Source organism: Conger conger, chromosome 16 (genome assembly GCF_963514075.1).
Source record: "Conger conger chromosome 16, fConCon1.1, whole genome shotgun sequence".
Taxonomy (NCBI): domain Eukaryota; kingdom Metazoa; phylum Chordata; class Actinopteri; order Anguilliformes; family Congridae; genus Conger; species Conger conger.
Window position 1 is genome coordinate 17,816,964 of NC_083775.1, and position 20,452 is coordinate 17,837,415.

At 42.7% G+C, this 20,452-nt stretch overlaps 1 protein-coding gene across 4 annotated transcripts; it reads right to left on the minus strand.

The window, feature by feature from the left end:
* Positions 1-123: 123 nt before the first annotated feature.
* On the minus strand, positions 124-17,102 carry LOC133115133 (kynurenine formamidase-like). Of its 4 annotated transcripts, XM_061224881.1 has the most exons (14): positions 16,943-17,102; positions 15,995-16,069; positions 15,152-15,223; positions 10,353-10,433; positions 8,888-8,978; positions 7,170-7,277; positions 6,910-6,958; positions 6,278-6,363; positions 5,962-6,034; positions 5,361-5,458; positions 3,972-4,050; positions 2,762-2,897; positions 2,221-2,325; positions 124-1,698 (listed from the first exon to the last, which is right to left on the minus strand). In XM_061224881.1, the coding sequence occupies exons 4-14, from the start codon at positions 10,380-10,382 to the stop codon at positions 1,669-1,671; spliced, it is 885 nt and encodes a 294-aa protein (XP_061080865.1). In that variant the 5' UTR covers positions 10,383-10,433; positions 15,152-15,223; positions 15,995-16,069; positions 16,943-17,102; the 3' UTR covers positions 124-1,668. The 4 variants fall into 4 exon arrangements, with proteins under 4 accessions (XP_061080865.1, XP_061080864.1, XP_061080867.1 ...); XM_061224880.1 differs by lacking the exons at positions 15,152-15,223; positions 15,995-16,069; positions 16,943-17,102 and adding an exon at positions 11,731-11,872; XM_061224883.1 differs by lacking the exons at positions 15,152-15,223; positions 15,995-16,069; positions 16,943-17,102 and having other exon boundaries at positions 8,888-9,000; positions 10,353-10,382.
* Positions 17,103-20,452: the final 3,350 nt, after the last annotated feature.

Here is a 20,452-nt window from a genome sequence, read left to right on the forward strand (position 1 = left end):
CATAGGTTACGATCGTAGTGCGAGTTCTGCAAAGGTTTTCACACAGGTCGGATCCTAAACTAAGCCTGATATCAATATACAATGCTCAAAGAAATTAAGGGGACACTTAAGGGACACATCAGATCTTGATGAACGATTTATTTAAGTCGAAAATTTTTACTGATGTACATTGTATAATTTGTTGAGAACAAAATAACGTAAATCAAAGCAACCAAAATCATCAACCCATTGAGGGCTGGATTCAAAATCACACCGAAAATCAAAGAAAAAAATTTAAATCACAGGCTGATCAGACTGTAGTGTCACTGCAACTCATAATGTGACTCAGTAGTGTGTATGGCCCTTGCATGCCTGTACGCACTCCCGACAACGTCTGGGCATCCTCCTGATGAGTCGGCGGATGGTGTCCTGGGGGATCTCCTCCCAGACCTGGATCAGGGCATCAGTGAGCTGATCCAGGTGGCGGTACTTGGCAGAGTTGGATGCACCGATACATAACGTCCCTCAATTAGGTGCTCAATTGGATTTAGGTAAGGGGAACGTGAGGGCCAGTCAATGGCATCAATGCCTTCCTCATACAGGGACTGCCTACACACTCTGGCCACATGAGGCCGGGCATTGTCCTGCACCAGGGGGAACCGAGGGCCCACTGCACCAGCGTAAGGTCTGACAATCGGTCTGAAGATTTCATCCCAGTACCTAACAGCAGTAAGGGTACCATTGGCTTTGACATGGAGGTCTGTGTGACCCTCCAAGGATATGCCTCCCACATTACATTACATTACATTACATTACATGAATGGCACTTGGCAGATGTTCTTATCCAGAGCGACGTACAGTTGATTAGACTAAGCAGGAGACAATCCTCCCCTGGAGCAATGCAGGGTAAAGGGCCTTGCTCAAGGGCCTGCTGCTGGGTTGATACCCTTCTACGGCCCTGTCCAGCTCTCCTTGTGTAACGGCCGGTCTCCTGGTTCTTGAGACTGTACTGGGAGACACAGCAAACCTTCTTGCGAACGCACGTATGGATGTGCCATCTTGGAGGATCTGGACTACCTGTGCAACCTGATTGGGCTGCAGGTACCACCTCATGCTACCAGTAGTGACAAGGACACTAGCAGAACACAAAACTAGACAAGAATCAGTCAGGAAGGATAAGGAGAGAGTAATTGTCTGTGGACACCACATGTAAAACCATTTCCTTTTTGGGGGTTGTCTTGCTTTTGCATCTCCACTGCACCTGTTGTCCCTTTCATTTGGACCAAAGCATGTGAAATTGATTCACAGTCACTTGTGCTTCCTAAATGGACAGATTGATATCTCTTAAGTTTAACTGAAATCAACGTGATGATTTAGTTTTCCCTTAATTTTTTTGAGCAGTGTACAAACAAGTCCCTTTTTCAACGCAGAGAAAGCATTATCGATCAACTCATGTATTTTCCACAGTCCATTATTTACACACATCAGAGGTCCAAAAGGGAAAAAAGAAAGAGAGAAATCAGGTTCTAAAATCAATCATTCATGTTAATAAAGCAATACAGTGCACAGAATGGCCTGCATCTTGATAATCAGCATCTGCCTGGCATCAAGACAGAAAATGTGCAATCACATGAGGACTGCACATTTTTATCATGAAGGGAAAATGCACAGGTTCCATCTGTCATATCTTCAGCATTCCCCCATCATATTGAGCAGGAGCTAAGAAACAAACACATAAGAAATGTTGGAACAAAGGACCACCTACAATAAGGCAAAGTTTTACATAAAAAATCTTTTGGGTATATTCTCAGTAGCTATCAACTTGACCTCACTCACTTAATGGAAATAAGTGTACATTAGAGGTCTATTTTTGTTCCCAAATGTACCCTGAACTGTACATTGTTACTTTGGATTGAAATAAGTACTTTTTAATTTTAATTAGGTTTTTAATGATACAATTTTCTGTACCTATATGGTACGACCCCAGTGACAAGCTTTTGTGCCTTTTTCTACACCTTTTCTGAGAGTGCTCATTCTTCTGTATTTGATGAGAATGAGAAATAGAATTGCTGCAGGGGCCAAAATTAAGAAGGTGTGTAGGACTTGCTCTTAACAGAGGAAGGAGTGAGAATGATATTTAAATTGGTGGCCTCAAAACTAAACTTGTGAGGGTTGTCGTGGAAATTCTGTATCCTTCTTGCAACCATATGTGTCTGGGGGAAAAAAAAACATCACACAAACCTGTGTAAGGTGAGAGTCACTGTCCACACACTGCTCAATGACACTGAAGTGATCTGTATTGGGAACATCCTCAAAAGTCACCTTTAGATCAGAGGACTTCAAAGCCTGCGGGCAGGGAAGGATAACTTTAAAATACTGCAGTGCAACGGTGGCTGACATACAAGAGAATGTAATCTAAACATCCCGACTGACTGCTACAGTTGAGGCAAACTTTTTATTCACAAAACCTTTTTATGCACTTGCTAATGCACTTGTAAGCCGCTTTGGATTAAAAGCGTCTGCCAAATGACTAAAATGTAAAAAAAAATGTAAATGTAATGCATGGGACCCTTACTCAGGTGGAAAGAAACCTGGGTGCCAACACCAAGTGAATGCTTCCAACAACTGCAAGTGTGTCTGGTGCTTAAATACTGCTGGATACATGTCTTCACAGTGAGAGAAAATAGCATTGGAGCACAAGTGATGTTTTGTAATTTCATTACAGATGTTGCACACTTCTTAATATTTCACAGCACCCTCCCACATACTGCACAGTTCTGACCTTGAAAAAGTCATCTGACTGCTTCCAGAACTCTGGAGAGTCGTGCTGACCCACGACAATCACAATGTGGCAAGCAGAGGATGAATGCTTCAGCTCAGGAATAAGGCAGATGGGGCTATTCCTCAGAGCCACTTCCCTGTGGACACAGACATGGCAAAGTAGCATCACCACCAAATTCTGACAACCAGTGGCAGATAGTGAGCAGAAGATTTCCCCTCAAACGGATTATTGGTCTCAATCTGTTTTCAGTTATTTTCCTTGATTATCAATACAGCAATTCATTCACAAAATATCAGTACTACAGTAATACAATCTGATATAGCCAGCTCTCCTCAGTTAGGCCAGTGCTGAGCAAGTAAACTGAGCAGATTTTCTCAACGTTATTTTTGGATACATATTTGTAGACATATTCCTTCTCCTCACTCACACTGAAAGGATATTAAGATAATAAGATGTGCAGATTTAAAACAATCTTGAAGCACAGGTGTTGTTATTGCTGCTTATGCTGAAACATAATGTGATACTGTTGTATCTTTTAAAGTTAACTATATTTTCTAAAACAGATTTTTCTAAATTGAATTTCTCTCCCCAGCACAATGTGAAGAAGCTGTGCATTACTTAGATTGTTGGCATGTTTGTAAATCAGGATGAGACCGATGATCAGTTTAAGGGAAAATCTTCCACCCCACCAATTTTCAGTTCACCCACCACTGCTGCTCACAGCTGACAGAAGTGTGGTCTGCAATGAAAATGTATCATTACTGCAAAAACAAGTGCATTGTTGGTGATAATTCCAATATTTCCAATATCACCGACTGCATTATAAGTGACAAGACTGAGTAATGGTCCAATGATGGACTGGCATCCCTCTACAGTGTATGTCATGGAAGGGGAAAGAGAGGCTGTGTGGGATTGAACTTGGATTTCAGCCATTTTGTGCCACTTCTTACAGGGTTTCTTAATTAGGACAGACACTTATGCATGTGAGCCAGTATGAAAAAAGCTACTCTGACTTCATCATAAATAACTGTAAGCCTACATGAAGAGTGCAGCCATTTACTCCCAATCTTAGTGTACACAAGCCTAACTGTGCTAGTGAATGTAATTATTCAAGGTTCAACATACTAAATGCACATACTAGTAATGGCAGAAATACAAGTGAATGAGCTGCACTTCTCCTGTTTCCTTATACCACATCAGAGGTACGCACTCGGTCATCTTTAGGGGTCCATTGACATAGGTGGAGAGGATGGGAAGAAGATCATAAATGCCACTGACAAGGAAAGCACCTGTGGAAAGGGGATGGTGTGAACCTTTCAGTGTGTCTCAGAATATTTACATATAAAGCATATAAAGCATCTACAGTCAGGTCCATAAATATTGGGACATTCTCCTCTTTTTGGCTCTATACACCACCACAATGTATTTGAAATGATACGAACAAGATATGCTTTAACTGCAGACTTTAATTTGAGGGTATTTACATCCAAATCAGGTGAACGGTGTAGGAATTACAACAGATTGTATATGTGCCTCCCACTTTAAGGGACCAAAAGTAATGGGACAAACTAACAAACTGTTGCAATTCCTAAACCGTTCACCTGATTTGGATGTGAATACCCTCAAATTAAAGCTGAAAGTCTGCAGTTAAAGCACATCTTGTTCGTTTCATTTCAAATCCATTGTGGTGGTGTATAGAGCCAAAAAGACGAGAATTGTGTCAATGTCCCAATATTTATGGACCCGACTGTATATGTGCATGTTTATACAACAGATAGGTCTGGTCCATTATCTCTATTGGTCAGTTCCAGTCGTGCCAATATCCACGATATATGCACGGCTAAACGGAATCTTCACACATCTTTTAATATTACTCCGCATTTAACCTAACATTGTTATCATTTTACCGCTAGTAGCCTACCAAAGTAAAACAAAATTAGTTTTGAACCACCCCACTAGCTGTGCCAATATCCACGATATACCATGGGTTCTCGTTCCATAACGCTTAAATGTGTACTACCGCAGGGAAAGATTATCATCCACTCTGAGTTTCAAAGGACTATTCTGATCACATGGAGCGTGGAGAGAATTCACAATACATTAGTACAGTGCTTTCTCTGAAGCAAAGCAGCAAGCTCTCTGATATTCAGTGGAGTCCGTATGTATTTGGACAGCTGTCTTATTTGACTATGTATGAAAAGGAATGTGATCCCTACACACATCACCCAATATGGATGTCAATACCCTCAAATTAAATGCGAGTGTCTGCATTGTTTCACTTCAAATCCAATGTGCTGGACCATAGAGTCAAAAGAACAGAAATTGTACCAACTGTCCAAATACATAAGGACTACACTGTATATATTCTGCTTACTAAATCAAAAACAGATACTTATCACATTCCATTGATCAAGCCATATACATATTCTTCAAGTTGAATCATCTTTGAATCAAAACATCTTTATCTTATGGCTTGGCAAAACAACTTTAAATACTGATGAACAAACAGACACACACACTTCCCTTAACAGTACACAGTGCACATTTGTAAGACTTGTTTGCTTGCACAGGAATGTGAAGGTGAAAAATTATTTGGCACCTTTGATTTGAGGCGTGATTCCATATTGGGACCAATCAGTACAGAGGACCATAGCAGCCAGGTGAGCCCCTGCAGAGTGTCCACACAGGTATACTCCACTGTGAACAGATAAGAAAGTACTTAAAGCAAAAGGAGTCACAAATACCTGAAACTGATCACTGGGACTTCAACTGGGATTCGGTTCTGACTGAAACCATATTGTAGAAAAGTACTGACCAGTTGCCTGTTACGTCACACACTGACTATCCACAGGCTTTGAAAAGCATTTTGAAGCCTGGGAAGTCAAGTTTACCAGCGCCGCTATGTTGTACAGTTTGGAGCCCATGCAACTCCTCCACTAAACGTGCGAGAGAGTTAACGTGATCTCTCCCTGATTCGTCCACAAAGTATTGCTGTATTTATTTATTATAAATTTCATTGTCCACACTAGTTGGAAATACTTATTTTAGTGTATTTTGACCGCAACTGTACAATTGGCTTTACATTGAAAACTACATTGAAAACAGTATAGGTCTGAATGACCTATACTGGGGCCAACCAAAGTGGAAATGAGCTTCAAAAAAGAAGCCCGGTTCTGGTCGCTTGGCTGAAGCTCCCTCACCTGATATTGGAAAACTGCTGAACAAGGGACACTATGCTACGCCGCACCTGAGATACCATCAAGTCCATATTTCCTGGTGAGAGATGGAGACATAAAAATTAAAGAAGCATTGATGGAAAGCAAAGGGCAAAGAAAGACAAGAGGAGGAGGACGAGGTGGGGGAGAGAGAGGTCAGGGTGCAGGGTAGAGAAAGGGAGGGAAGAAAAAAATGGAATAAAAAATCATGGGAGAGGAGGAGTAATTGGGGGTGACAGAGAGATGTCCTTAAATCACAAATTTTCAATGGTTGGAACACCTGTTATATCAACATGCCTACCTTTCGGGGCAATGTCATAATCCATAGCAGCCATGGCCACACCCCTCTGTACCAGAGGCACAGCGATGAAACCAGACTCCTCTTTGCTGCAAAAATCACGAGTATCCACATGAAATCATATGATTAATCCACATTAAATAATATCAGAATCCACATTAAATCATATCAGTACCCACATTAAAACATCAGTATCCACATTAAATCATTAAATCATTGTTGTCTTTAACTCAGGCACACTTGACTATCATGCTGGTTAAACCATCAATCTGGACATGAACTTGGACTGTCTCTGAATTGGCAGATCTGATCTGACTGCATTGCATGTATAAATCTTTGTTCATGAACATTACAGAAGCACAGTTGCACAGCATGCCTGGCTTTGAACAAGGAGAGTCAAGTGTAAAAGAGCTGCCCTTTACATGGCAGATGGGTTCAATTCTCAGGTTTGGGACAAAATTATGTTATTACATTATCCCCAGGCCCAGGGCAATAGACGATTCACAGACGATTACCCCACCACTCCTCCTCCAGGGCCTGAGACATACCCAGTTGTCCCTCCTCCTTCCCGACGGTGGCCCTAACCCTTTAGTGCCTAATGCCATCTTTAGAAGGACCAAAGATAGATAGCATACCTTAAAAACTGCCAGTAACCTCCATGGATAAAAACAACTAGGGGAATACCTGAAAGAAAAGATTAGACTGTTGTGAAATGGATCTTCTACTCAGGCTGGGGATACACTGTGAGAACTGTCAACTGATGACAACTCAGACTGAAATCACCACCACTAAAAGCATCATAGCAGAAATGTTGTGAAGAGACATTGGGTATATGTGCCCTACTGTGCACTGAAACATCAAAAAAGCATGTGTGGTCGTTTCCCAGGGTCTCAACCTTGGGAGGGGCAAGTGGTGGGCATGTAGACATCCATCTTTTCCCCCACTGCCTCTCCGTATGGAATGTCCAGCAGGGTTTTAGCCACGCTGTGAGCCCTCTGTGTACCTACACACACATACACACACACACAAAAGAATGGACACAGGTGTCTCACACGGCACAATTGACAACCAATGCCGACAGTGGGACGAGTTAGAGTCATTTCAGTACAATATATGGCCATTTATTCATACATTTGTGTTGTTGATTATTTTACTTGGAGACTTTTAGAAAAAAAATGGCTCCTATACCCCTCTGGAAGCTTCTGGCAACTCCCACTAGATTTCCCTATGAGCGACAACTGTCATCTTGGATTTCAAGGTAAAAATGACCTTCAAATGCAAAAACAACCACATCATTGTATTTACATTTACATTTACATTTACATTTTAGTCATTTGGCAGACGCTTTTAATCCAAAGCGACTTACAAGTGCATAGGTTCTACCACAAGTCAAAGCATCACATCCAGAACTAGAAAAATACACCTGGACTGCTGTTCTAAACATATAGTCGTCATCATAAGTGCAATTTTTTTTTTTTTTTTTTTTTTTTTTTTTGGGGGGGGGTTAGACAGGGATAGGGGTATCAGAAGGGGGGGGCGGGGTAAATCAGGAGGGGGGACTAAGGTAGAGTTTGAACAGGTGTGTTTTGAGTCTGCGTCGAAATAGGGGGAGGGATTCTGCTGTCCTGACAGTGGTAGGCAAGTCATTCCACCACTGAGGAACCAGAACGGAAAACAGGCGTGAACGTGCAGCTCGACCGCCAGGTGCCCGTAGAGAGGGAATCGTAAGGCGACCAGAGCTGGCAGACCGGAGTGGTCTAGCTGGGGAGTAGGGAGTGATCAGGGATTGTATGTAATGTGGGGCAGTCCCCTTAGCAGCCTGAAATGCCAACACTAGGGCCTTGAATCGGATGCGTGCGGCAATAGGAAGCCAGTGGAGGCCAATGAGAAGCGGGGTGACATGAGCCGACCTGGGCTGACTGGTGATCAAGCGGGCTGCAGCATTCTGGACCAGCTGGAGGGGCTTGATGGCGCACGCTGGGAGGCCGGCTAGGAGGGAGTTGCAGTAATCCAGGCGGGAAATGACGAGCGCCTGGACTAGGAGCTGGGTGGCTTTCTCCGTCAGGAGATGACGGATGCGGCGTATATTAAACAGAAAGAACCTGCAGGTTCTGGCAGTGGAGGATACTTGTGGAGCCAGGGAGAGGCAGTTATCAAGAGTCACCCCAAGATTCTTTGCCGTACGGGAGGAGGAAACTACAAAGTCCTCCACAGTCAGTGAGAAGTCGATTGACGGAGAGGACTTAGCAGGGATGTAGAGAAGCTCAGTTTTGGCAAGGTTGAGCTTCAGGTGATGGGAAGTCATCCATCCTATTTGCGGATCTGACATTAGTGGGGAATGAAAAGCCATTCTTTTTTCATTTTCCTCTACAAGGTTCAAAAGACACATTAGATCTGATTTTCCCTATCAGCAACAGCCACTACTTGGGTTTCATGGTATAGATGACCTGAGATAAACCAGCTGCACTTGTATTTGCTGACCTAACATTACTGGGAAAAGACACCTAATTCATGTCTCTAGCCCATGATTTCAAACGGTACAAGTTTATCAGTAAGCCTAGAACATAATAATGCCAGTGGCACTACAATGCAGTGCTTGTAAAAATGACTGACCTTCTTTCATAGATGCCACATGGGCCTTTATCACATCGTCAGCTGTCATCCTATGTGACCACCGACTAGGAGAATACTGCCTCTCCAGCTCCTGTGATGATGTTTTCATGTTACTCCACCCAGTACATGTGCATAGAAACCAGAGGTGGAAAGTCCAGGGGTCAGAAAGTAAAAAGTCCCAATTAGCTCTTCCTCTTCACTGAATAATTGTGCTAATTAACAAGTCCAGGTGATTGGAACAAAATACTTGGGAGTTATTTTATTTTCTGAACCTCGGCTTTCCACCTCTAATAGGAACCCAGTGTAGCAGTACACATAAAGGTACAATAGGTAATTTTGGACTTCCAACGGTCAAGAGAGGAATCGCAGCAACATGCACCCTCAAGCCACAACACTGTTTATCCCGCCCCTTCTCTGTGAATGCGCTGATGCAGGACTGAGGGGAATCAATAGGCTTCTCATTAGTTTGTTGAAAACTTTTGGCTTGATGACGTTTGCTCAGTCTTGCTCAGAATTCTTAATTATCTGCCAAATAGTTGGTTTTAGTGGCCATGTGTCCACACTTTTACCTATTGATTCACCTCAGCCTTTAACATAGCCAGCTAAAGAACTTTGTAACCTCTTTTTATGCAGTTGTTTGCAAAATAGCACAATAAGCACAATGTGAACATGTTATGCAGCTATTCCTAACAGAATGCGGTTTAGGAGGGCAAATAATCCCACTTAATAATTGAGAAGGATCTAATTAACCCTTGTGTTGTCTTAAGGGTAAAAAATGACCTGCCACTAATTAATAGCCGAGAAAACCCCCTAAATTATCTTTTTTCAACTTGAAATTTGATGACAAAGTTTGTGATGAGTGACAGGTTGTTTCTTCATGCAAAATATAATTAAATTCATTAAAATTCAATCAAGCTGCTTTATTTTAGGGGGTTAGTGAAGGCAGGTCATTTTTTACCATTAGGACAAGGGGAGTATACTGAATGTTAAGACAACACAAGGGTTAAGATAAATTAACAGCTTGTTAAAATTCTGGGATTACGACATTAACAAACATTTTAGTAAAAGTAATGGTAAACAACTAAAATTATCAGGAAAAAAAACATACAGGGTTATTTTTCAGAATTTAAGAAAGATAGTGAAAATAGAGAGATGGTTGGCATTTATATAGCACCTTTATCCAAAGCGCTGTACAATTGATGCTTCTCATTCACCCATTCACACACACACTCACACACTCACACACTAAAGGCGATTGGCTGCCATGCAAGGCACCGACCAGCTCATCAGGAGCATTTGGGGGTTAGGTGTCTTGCTCAGGGACACTTCGACACAGCCCAGGCGAGGGATCGAACTGGCAACCCTCCGACTGCCAGACGACTGCTCTTACTGCCTGAGCCATGTCGCCCCATGTCGAGATGATAGATACAGCATAAACAGAACAGCAAAAAACTCTAAACCTTACATCTTTCTTCATTTCCTTCCACTGTGCCATATATGCTCAGAGCAGCAGAAAAATGAACCTCAAGCAGGAGCTCCAATTGACCTTTGGTTAGGAACACAAAAAGCAGGCACCACATTCAGGTTATGCAATGTTGCGGCCAATCAGCTCAGGCCATTTCCATTCTTGCATCACTGGGTCAACTCCAAAACCCCACCGACCAAGTGTGACTTTCACTCCATTTAAAAGTTGCCACGGTTCGGGACAGAGGAACCAATCGCAGACTCAGGGATAATAATAACCGCCCCCCTCACTGTGCCCTTCCCCCCCTCTAGGCCCATCCCTTCCTTTTCCACTTTCTCCCCCCTTACGGACTCTGATGTTTCTCAACTCCTGCTCTGCCACCGCCCTACAACCTGTGCCCTTGACCCTATCCCCTCTTCTCTTCTCCAAACTATCACACCTGACATTCTCCCATTTGTCACCTCCCTTGTCAACTCCTCCCTATCTTCCGGCTGTTTTCCGGCATCCTCCAAGAGGGCCCACATCACTCCGCTGCTAAAAAAGCCTACCCTGGATCCCTCCATCATCCAGAACTACCGCCCGGTATCTCTTCTTCCTTTCCTTTCTAAAACTATAGAACGAGCTGCTTCTACTCAACTTTCTTCCTTCTTTTCTAACAACAACCTGCTAGACCCCCATCAGTCTGGCTTCAGATCGGGCCACTCGACAGAGACTGCGCTCCTCTCCGTCAGTGAGTCACTTCATGCCGCACGAGCAGCCTCCCTCTCCTCTATCCTCATTCTTCTAGATCTCTCTGCTGCCTTCGACACTGTGGATCACTCCATCCTCCTGTCTGCCCTGTCAGCAACGGGCATCTGTGGCACAGCCCTGGACTGGATTGAGTCCTACTTCTCTGGTCGCTCCTTCCAGGTTGCCTGGGCTGGTTCGGTATCGACACCTCGGCCCCTCGCCACAGGAGTTCCCCAGGGCTCAGTCCTTGGCCCACTTCTTTTTTCTCTCTACACTCGCTCCCTTGGCCCTGTGATCACTGCACATGGGCTATCCTACCACTGCTATGCGGACGATACCCAACTCTTCGTCTCGTTCCCGCCGTCTGATACGCAGGTTTCAGCCCGTATCTCTGCTTACCTGAGGGACATCCAGAGCTGGATGGACAACCACCATCTAAAGCTCAACCCAGGTAAAACTGAAATGATATTCATCCCTGCTAATATCTCTCCATTTCTCTCGGGGATACCACACTCACGCCGTCACCCAGTGCAAGGAACCTCGGCGTGGTGATGGACAGCAGACTGTCCCTTTCCGAGAACATTGCGGCGGTGACCCGGTCTTGCAGGTTCTTCCTATACAACATACGGAGAATCCGCCCCTTTCTCACCCCCTACTCGACCCAGCTCCTGGTCCAAGCGATGGTTCTGTCCCGCCTGGACTACTGCAATTCCCTCTTGGCTGGCCTCCCAGCGTCCGCCATCAGACCCCTCCAACTCATCCAGAATGCAGCAGCTCGTCTGGTCTTCAACCTTCCCAAATACTCACACGTCACCCCCCTGCTTACTTCCCTCCACTGGCTGCCTGTCATGGCTCGCATCAAATTCAAAACATTGGTGCTAGCCTTCCAAGCAGTTAAAGGGTCTTCCCCAGCTTATCTGCAAAAAATCATCAGACCCTACACCCCTGCCAGACCTCTTCGTTCAGCCTCCACAGGCCGCTTGGCACCCCCCCCTCTCAGAACCTCCACCTCACGCTCACGACTACTGTCTGTTCTGGCTCCACGGTGGTGGAACGAACTCCCCGTTGAGGTCAGAACTATAGAATCTCTCCCCACCTTCAAGCGCAAGCTGAAGACGCACCTCTTCAAGCAGCACCTCTCCCCATCCCTCCCTACCTCCCTGTGAACCTTAATTGTTGTCTCTGTGACTTGCTTTGTGTATCGGTATTTTTAGTTGGCTAGGTAAGCAGTGTTTGGATCGTTAACTTTGGTGACTTTTGCTCTGTTTGTTTGTTTGTTAAAAAAAAAAAAAAAAAAATGCCCCTTGTCCTTATCTTTGTTGTACAGGTAGCAGTTGAAATTGTACTTACCTCTAGGGTCTTTCAGCGAACTTATCCCTGGTTATGGGTATGCACTTTGTTGTACGTCGCTCTGGATAAGAGCGTCTGCCAAATGCCAATAATGTAATGTAATGTAATGTAATAATGTATTGAGAAAACAGGCAGAGTTCAAAAACCAAGACAGACAAGCATTTTAGCTGAGCAGGTGGCACATTTTACTTGATCACTGTACGCTTGTCTTAGAGGGGAACATCTGAGACTTAAAAAGCTCTAGGACAAAAGCATTTGTTTTTTATGCCATAATTCCAACACAGAATGATAGAGGAGATCTGACTTACAAAATCCATCCATCCATCCATTATCTTAACCCGCTTATCCTGAACAGGGTCGCAGGGGGGCTGGAGCCTATCCCAGCATACATTGGGCGAAAGGCAGGAATACACCCTGGACAGGTCGCCAGTCCATCGCAGGGTACACACACCATTCACTCACACACTCATACCTATGGGCAATTTAGACTCTCCAATCAGCCTAACGTGCATGTCTTTGGACTGTGGGAGGAAACCGGAGTACCCGGAGGAAACCCACGCAGACACGGGGAGAACATGCAAACTCCACACAGAGAGGCCCCGGCCAACGGGGATTCGAACCCAGGAGCTCCTTGCTGTGAGGCGGCAGTGCTACCCACTGCACCATCCGTGCCGCCTGACTTACAAAATAAGAAACATATTTGAAAGTTGAGCATTTTATGGTGTGAAAGCTGATTAGCCAAAAAGTGGCCCAATTTACCTGACTTCACCCTAATAATGGTTATATAATAATGACATAATATGATATGCATGGTTTCGCCATGTCTCCAGCTGCTGGCAAATATTTTTCCCTCCATTTATAGATGCTCCTCCATCGCTTCTCATCGAGAGGGGTCCCGGCTGTATGAAGAGGAGCGGACCCAGTGTTCAGTTTGTTGGAGCTAGCCAGCCAATCAGACCAGAGGTTCATTGATATCAATGAGCCTTAATGACACAGTCACTCTTCGTCAAGCTCATGAGAATGGACATGTACACACGTGGACAAAATTGTTGGTACCCCTCTGTTAATGAAAGAAAAACCCACAATGGTCACTGAAATAACTTGAAACTGACAAAAGTAATAAATAAAAATGTATAGAAAATTTACCAATGAAAATCAGACATTGCTTTTGAATTGTGGTTCAACAGAATCATTTAAAAAAAACTAATGAAACAGGCCTGGACAAAAATAATGGTACCCTTAACTTAAAATTTTGGAGGCAATCACTGCAATCAAATGATTTCTGTAACTGTCAATGAGACAGTCAATGAGACTGTCAACAGGTATTTTGGCCCACTCCTCATGAGCAAACTACTCCAGTTGTCTCAGGTTTGAAGAGTGCCTTCTCCAGACGGCATGTTTCAGCTCCTTCCACAGATGTTCAATAGGATTTAGATCAGGGCTCATAGAAGGCCACTTCAGAATAGTCCAATGTTTTGCTCCTAGCCATTCTTGGGTGTTTTTAGCTGTGTGTTTTGGGTCATTATCCTGTTGGAAGACCCATGACCTGCGACTGAGACCAAGCTTTCTGACACTAGGCAGCACATTTCTCTCCAGAATGCCTTGATAGTCTTGAGATTTCATTGTACCCTGCACAGATTCAAGACACCCTGTGCCAGATGCAGCAAAGCAGCCCCAGAACATAACCGAGCCTCCTCCATGTTTCACAGTAGGGACAGTGTTCTTTTCTTGGTATGCTTCATTTTTGCGTCTGTGAACATAGAGTTGATGTGCCTTGCCAAAAAGTTCCAGTTTTGTTTCATCTGTCCAAAGGACATTCTCTCAGAAGCTTTGTGGCTAGTCAATATGCTTTTTGGCAAATTCCAGTCTCGCTTTTTTATGATTTGCTTTCAACAGTGGTGTCCTCCTTGGTCGTCTCCCATGAAGTCCACTTTGGCTCAAACAACGACGGATGGTGCGATCTGACACTGATGTACCTTGACCTTGGAGTTCACCTTTAATTTCTTTGGAGGTTGTTCTGGGCTCTTTGGTTACCATTCGTATTATCCGTCTCTTCAATTTGTCATCAATTTTCCTCTTGCGGCCACATCCAGGGAGGTTGGCTACAGTCCCGTGGACCTTAAACTTCTGATTAATATGTGCAACTGTAGTCACAGGAACATCAAGCTGCTTGGAGATGGTCTTATAGCCTTTACCTTTAACATGCTTGTCTATACACACCATGTCACCAAACAGCACAGTGACTACTTGTCACCCTTTAAATAGGCAGACTGACTGATTACAAGTTTGAAGACACCTGTGATGCTAATTAGAAGACACACCTTAGTTTAGTCCCTATGGTCAAATTATTTTCAATCTTTTCTAGGGGTACCATCATTTTTGTCCAGGCCTGTTTCATTAGTTTGTTTTTTAAAATGATTCTGTTGAACCACAATTCAAAAGCAATGTCTGATTTTCATTGGTTAATTTTCAGTAAATTTTTATTATTACTTTTGTCAGTTTCAAGTTATTTCAGTGACCATTGTGGGTTTTTCTTTCATTAACAGAGGGGTACCAACAATTTTGTCCACGTGTGTAAAACAGGATAGAGATGGTTGCAGAACAATTTAATGCTTAATATGCTTACATGAAGCTGCCACTGCTGCCCTCTATGATGAAATGCGCTAGCATAGCATTTAGCAGGATAATGTAAATGCAATCAAGCAGGGCATCCACTTTACCTCCCCATGGGGAATCCTCCGCTCATTTCAGGCTTTCTCCTGTGTGACCTGAATGCAGCAATATTCTGTAAACTGGAGTAAGATGTAGAATACTGGATTCATCATATTGATATTGGCAACAATTTTGCAAAGACATGACATGAAACTGAGCTTTATATGCAGGTGTAGACAATTAGCTTGAGAGCAGCATGAGAATGGAAATCAGGTGTGCAGGATTGACAAGTTAACGAGGTAATTAGTAATTGTTAGTAATAAACCTATCCTGCCCTAGAGTTAGTAAATTAGTAAATGACATGCACAAGAAACGTAAAGTAACATGAACACATGGTTAGAATGTTAGTATTACCCAATCCTGATCTAGCGTTAGTAGTTTAGTAAGAAGACAAGGGAAATTGAAACAATTATGGTGTGACTGACAGAAAGGGAGAGAGAGAAAGCAGGAATGCAAGGTTTGCAGAAAGACACAAAAAAGTGTATGCTAATCAATGAACCTCCACCTCACGCTCACGACTACTGTCTGTTCTGGCTCCACGGTGGTGGAACGAACTCCCCGTTGAGGTCAGAACTATAGAATCTCTCCCCACCTTCAAGCGCAAGCTGAAGACACACCTCTTCAAACAGCACCTCTCCCCAGCCCTCCCTACCTCCCTGTGAACCTTAATTGTTGTCTCTGTGACTTGCTTTGTGCATCGGTATTTTAGTTGGCTAGGTAAGCAGTGTTTGGATAGTTAACTTTGGTGACTTTTGCTCTGTTTGTTTGTTTGTTCAAAAAAAAAAAAAAAAAAAAAAAATGGCCCTTGTCCTTATCTTTGTTGTACAGGTAGCAGTTGAAATTGTACTTACCTCTAGGGTCTTTCAGCGAACTTATCCCTGGTTATGGGTATGCACTTTGTTGTACGTCGCTCTGGATAAGAGCGTCTGCCAAATGCCAATAATGTAATGTAATGTAATGTAATGTAAAATGAACAGAACATAAAATGAAACAAACATAAATCGTGACATAACAAGTATGACAATAAACTAAATAACATGACATGGCAAGACTAAGAAATAAATGGCAACAAGAACTAAACATGAAACATAACATGACATGACAATGAAACGTAACAAGAAATAAAACATAAAAACATGGCATAACATAATACGTGACATGACAATAACATAACTAAGACAGTAACTAAACATGAAACATGACGTGACAAGCATGAAACGTGACATGTACTTTGTTTCAATGTGTTTAAATGAAAAGGCTGCTGAACTTCCTGTATTGCTGTTTTGTTTAGCTCATTTCTGCATGCTTGTTTCGGCCAGGTTGTGATTAATCGTATCACTGACTTAACTGTCATAAGGCACAATATGCAAAATGACTCATTTATGAACAGAAGACACCTTTTTGCTACGAAAGTAACGTGTATATGCATTTAATAATACTTTTTGTAGCCTATTTATGGAAAGAAAACGTTCCCTAAATTATGGACGATTTAAACGTGCCGCAGATTTGCCGAATTCTCCAAGGAACAACAGAATACAGATTCGCTAATGGCATGATAACAGTTTCGATGTAGTTATCTAACTTTACTCTTCGTGTTTACTGTAGGTTATATTCGGTCCAATATTTTCGGGGAGAAGGTAAGACTTGCCAGTTTCCCACATCTAGTTCAAACAAGGCAGCAAAAACCTTTGTTGTTTGTTAGCTAGCCATCGATATTAACATCTGTAGCAACATCATACTTTTGTGAACTGAAGCTGGCGCATTTGATTCATTATAATGATCTCTTAAATGCACAGTACCTGAGTTCGTCGCTTCCCGATTTCACCTGTTTGGCGATAGAATTTGCCGAAACCGACCGCTGTTTTGCAAACCAGGGCAGGTCCCCGATTTGTGTCACGCGTGCAGAAACTCGTTTAGTTCCCCTTTTCTCTGCTCTGAAGGTACACGACTGAAGCTGTGTCAGCCTGTCGTCTCAATGGCTTGCATTCACGCGTGCTGCAGGCATGTGTCATTGACATAGATGAGGGCCAGTTTGTAAGTGCTGAATTCTTTTGATCAAGTTAATTTTACTGAATATTATATAGAATTTAAGATTTATAGTGCGGTAGGTTTCATCATTTAGGGTAATTATTTGGACCCTTTGTTATCGTTTGGTCCAACACAACACCATCATCGTGGTGATTGCAAACATGGGCAGAAATATCATTGTAGCTGCATTGGAAGGAACATTTCAGAGAAAGGTACAGTTTTTAGCTGAGAGTGCACACCTGTGTTATTATTTGGTATTGAAACTATAGTTAAAACACTACTGAGTTAAACACCTACAATATCAGCATATGTTGCACTCCCACAGACTGAGGAGTGGAGAAAAGTAGTGTTTTAAGAAAAGACACAGGACACCGTGCTGCTTTGGTCAGGTCGGTAGCTGTAATAATGTAAACACGCAGCTACTTCCTGTCTTAAGTTGCAGCACATTCTCCCCACTGGTATCGCCCTGTAGTGGTCATAAACCCAAAATACATTCAAGACAGTGCAGAATCTCCGTGAGAATTTCCCCATTAGGTATTCAAGTTTTCCCTTTTTCACAGAGCGTACCTGGTACAATAAACTCATGTTACACTAGTAGTGCACTCATCATTACCACACATACATCTGTGCAGCAGTGTAGTACAGTATATTGGTTGGAGAACACAGTTCCCAGGTGTGATCCCTGTGTTGTACCCTTGAACAAGGTGCCTAATGGCTTCAGTACATATCCGGCCGAAAAAAAAGGATTTTATATTCGCAAATAATTAACATTCGTGTACAGTACTGTGCAAAGGTCTTAGGCACCTGTATAACATTCTGTACAGATAAGATTCTTTAAAAATAATTAAATGAAACATAATAAACATACTATACATTTTACATTACATTTTAGTAATTTGGCAGAATAGTTAAAAACTGAATCAAATCAAAATCTTTTGTGACCACCCTTCGGCGTTAGAATTGCATCACTTCTATGAGTGCCAACACTGTCCTGCTGTTCTATGAGACAATCAGCAGGGAGGTTGTTCCAAGCATGTTGGAGAACTTGCCACAGTTCTTCAGCAGACTTTGGTTGGCTCCTTGCTTGTTACTTTTTTTAATGAAATACAAAAATGTCTCTGTAAAATTAAATCTTTTGGAAAATCAATATTTGGAAATCTCAAATTTGTTCTTTTATACCAACACACACAAAAAAAGTCTAGGGTGCCTAAGACTTGCACAGTACTGTACATTTCGCAAATGGATAAGCATCTGATAAGTGTACATTTCACTTAGAATGCTCAAGCTCCACCTGTAACATATGTAGAATTATCTTTTGGAAATACATTTGTTAAAGCATGTTTAGTGTTTTAATCATGTTGGATATGTTGACTCTGATAGTGCCGTGCTGAATTACTGGTCCATGCAACCATTTGGCAGTGTCCTGGATCTGGCGCCCCCTGGTGGAGAGTGTGGTGAAGTTGAGTGCCGTCTGCGCACACTGCTTCAGGGAGGCAGACTTATTATTTCTTGTAGGAGAGACTGGCGTAAGTGAGCATTTATCGACCAACTTCCAGTTAGTGTTTCATTTCCTGTTTGTTTTGTAATGTTGAGTACCTAGCACTGCAAAAAATAGCTTGAGTCAATTGACTATTGACATGATACTACTGTTTACTGTTGGGAAACGGGTGGTTTTGGAGAATTATGGCTATTACATACAATTATACACAATACCACAGTGCAAATATACAAAGGTATTTGTTGATCTTTAATGTATTGAACTAACGTTTTTTGATGGGATTTAATATTATTTAATATCAGAAATGTAAAAGGTATTTGTGCGTGTGAACTTCCTTTTTATAAAATTGAAACATTTTATGTGGCTACCTATGCTTCACTTGCTTCCAGTTATTGCATACATTTCCTTATTTGTGTTGTAGTCATTGCTTCCATTCAGTGTTGGAGTGTCTCTGGATCACATTTTCCCACGATCAGGGAAGTGTGCCTCAGTCTTTCTTCTGGGGGTCTGTACAGTGTTGACCATGTTGACACAGGGTCAGCAAGGCTTGATGAAAAGACAGTGCCTGTCAATGCAGGGCTATTGCTCCCATCATTGTGTTGCCTCTGCGCAATTCTGCCACTTCGGTGGAATGCTCCCAGAACTGTTTTAAGTTGAAATAGTACTGGGTTTTCCATATAGTGTTCCATATGGTGTCTTTAGATAGTTAATGTTGTGGGAAATAGTTTGGTGTCATTGGTGTAGTACACTGGTTGCTGAATAAAGATTTTGAAATACCATTTAGAAATAAACCACAGGTAATGCAAGTTACCAATGAGTCAGCATCCAGCTGTCCTACAAAGGATAACCTGGTTTGTTAGACAGAGAAAACATCAACAGGACAATTGTTGTTGCTGCCGTCTTGTGACTCTTTATTTGATGAGGGAATTGAGGGAAACGTGGAATGATTTGAGGAGACTTGCTAATATTACCTCCTTTGGACCATTCGCATATAGCATTTCATATTATGGCCGCTTGGCACCTCCCCCTCTCCAAACTTCCACCTCCCGCTCACGCCTACTGTCTGTTCTGGCTCCACGGTGGTGGAATGAACTCCCCGTGGAGGTCAGAACAGTAGAATCTCTTTCCATCTTCAAACACAAACTGAAGACGCACCTCTTCAAACAGCACCTCTCCCTGTCCCTCCCTATCTCCCTGTAAAACTTCATTGTTGTCTTTCTGTGATTTACTTGTGTATCAGGATGTTTCGTTTGGCTAGGTAAGCAGTGTTTGGCTAGGTAAGAGGTTTGTTTTTGTTTGTTTAATGAACCCTGTTCCAGTAGTGCCTGGTAAGACTACACACATTTCCTTCACCTCTCAGACACTTTTGCTTTTTGGTGTATTTGGGGGGTTCCTACAGTTGGGGTCCTCCACGTGATAAGTTTTCATCCATGTCGGACCTGTGTCATCTGTGGGGACAACACTGTTGATGGAGCCATCGGGTCAGACTTCAAGAAGGTGCATGATAAATGCGGACACCCATCTCATGCAAAACACAGAGATGGCTGAATTCCAATAGTTTTAAGAACATTCCAGGTAACTACTTTATTAGGTATGTATTACTTATTTTTTTTAGACTACTGCTGTAGCCTATCCACTTAAGAGATATGATGCATTGTGTGTTCAGAGATGCTCTTCTGCATACCACTTTTAATGTGTGGTTATTTGCATTACTGTCACCTTCGACCAGTCTAGCCATTCTCCTCTGAGGTCTCTCATTAAATGGCCATCTGTTGAGGTTCGC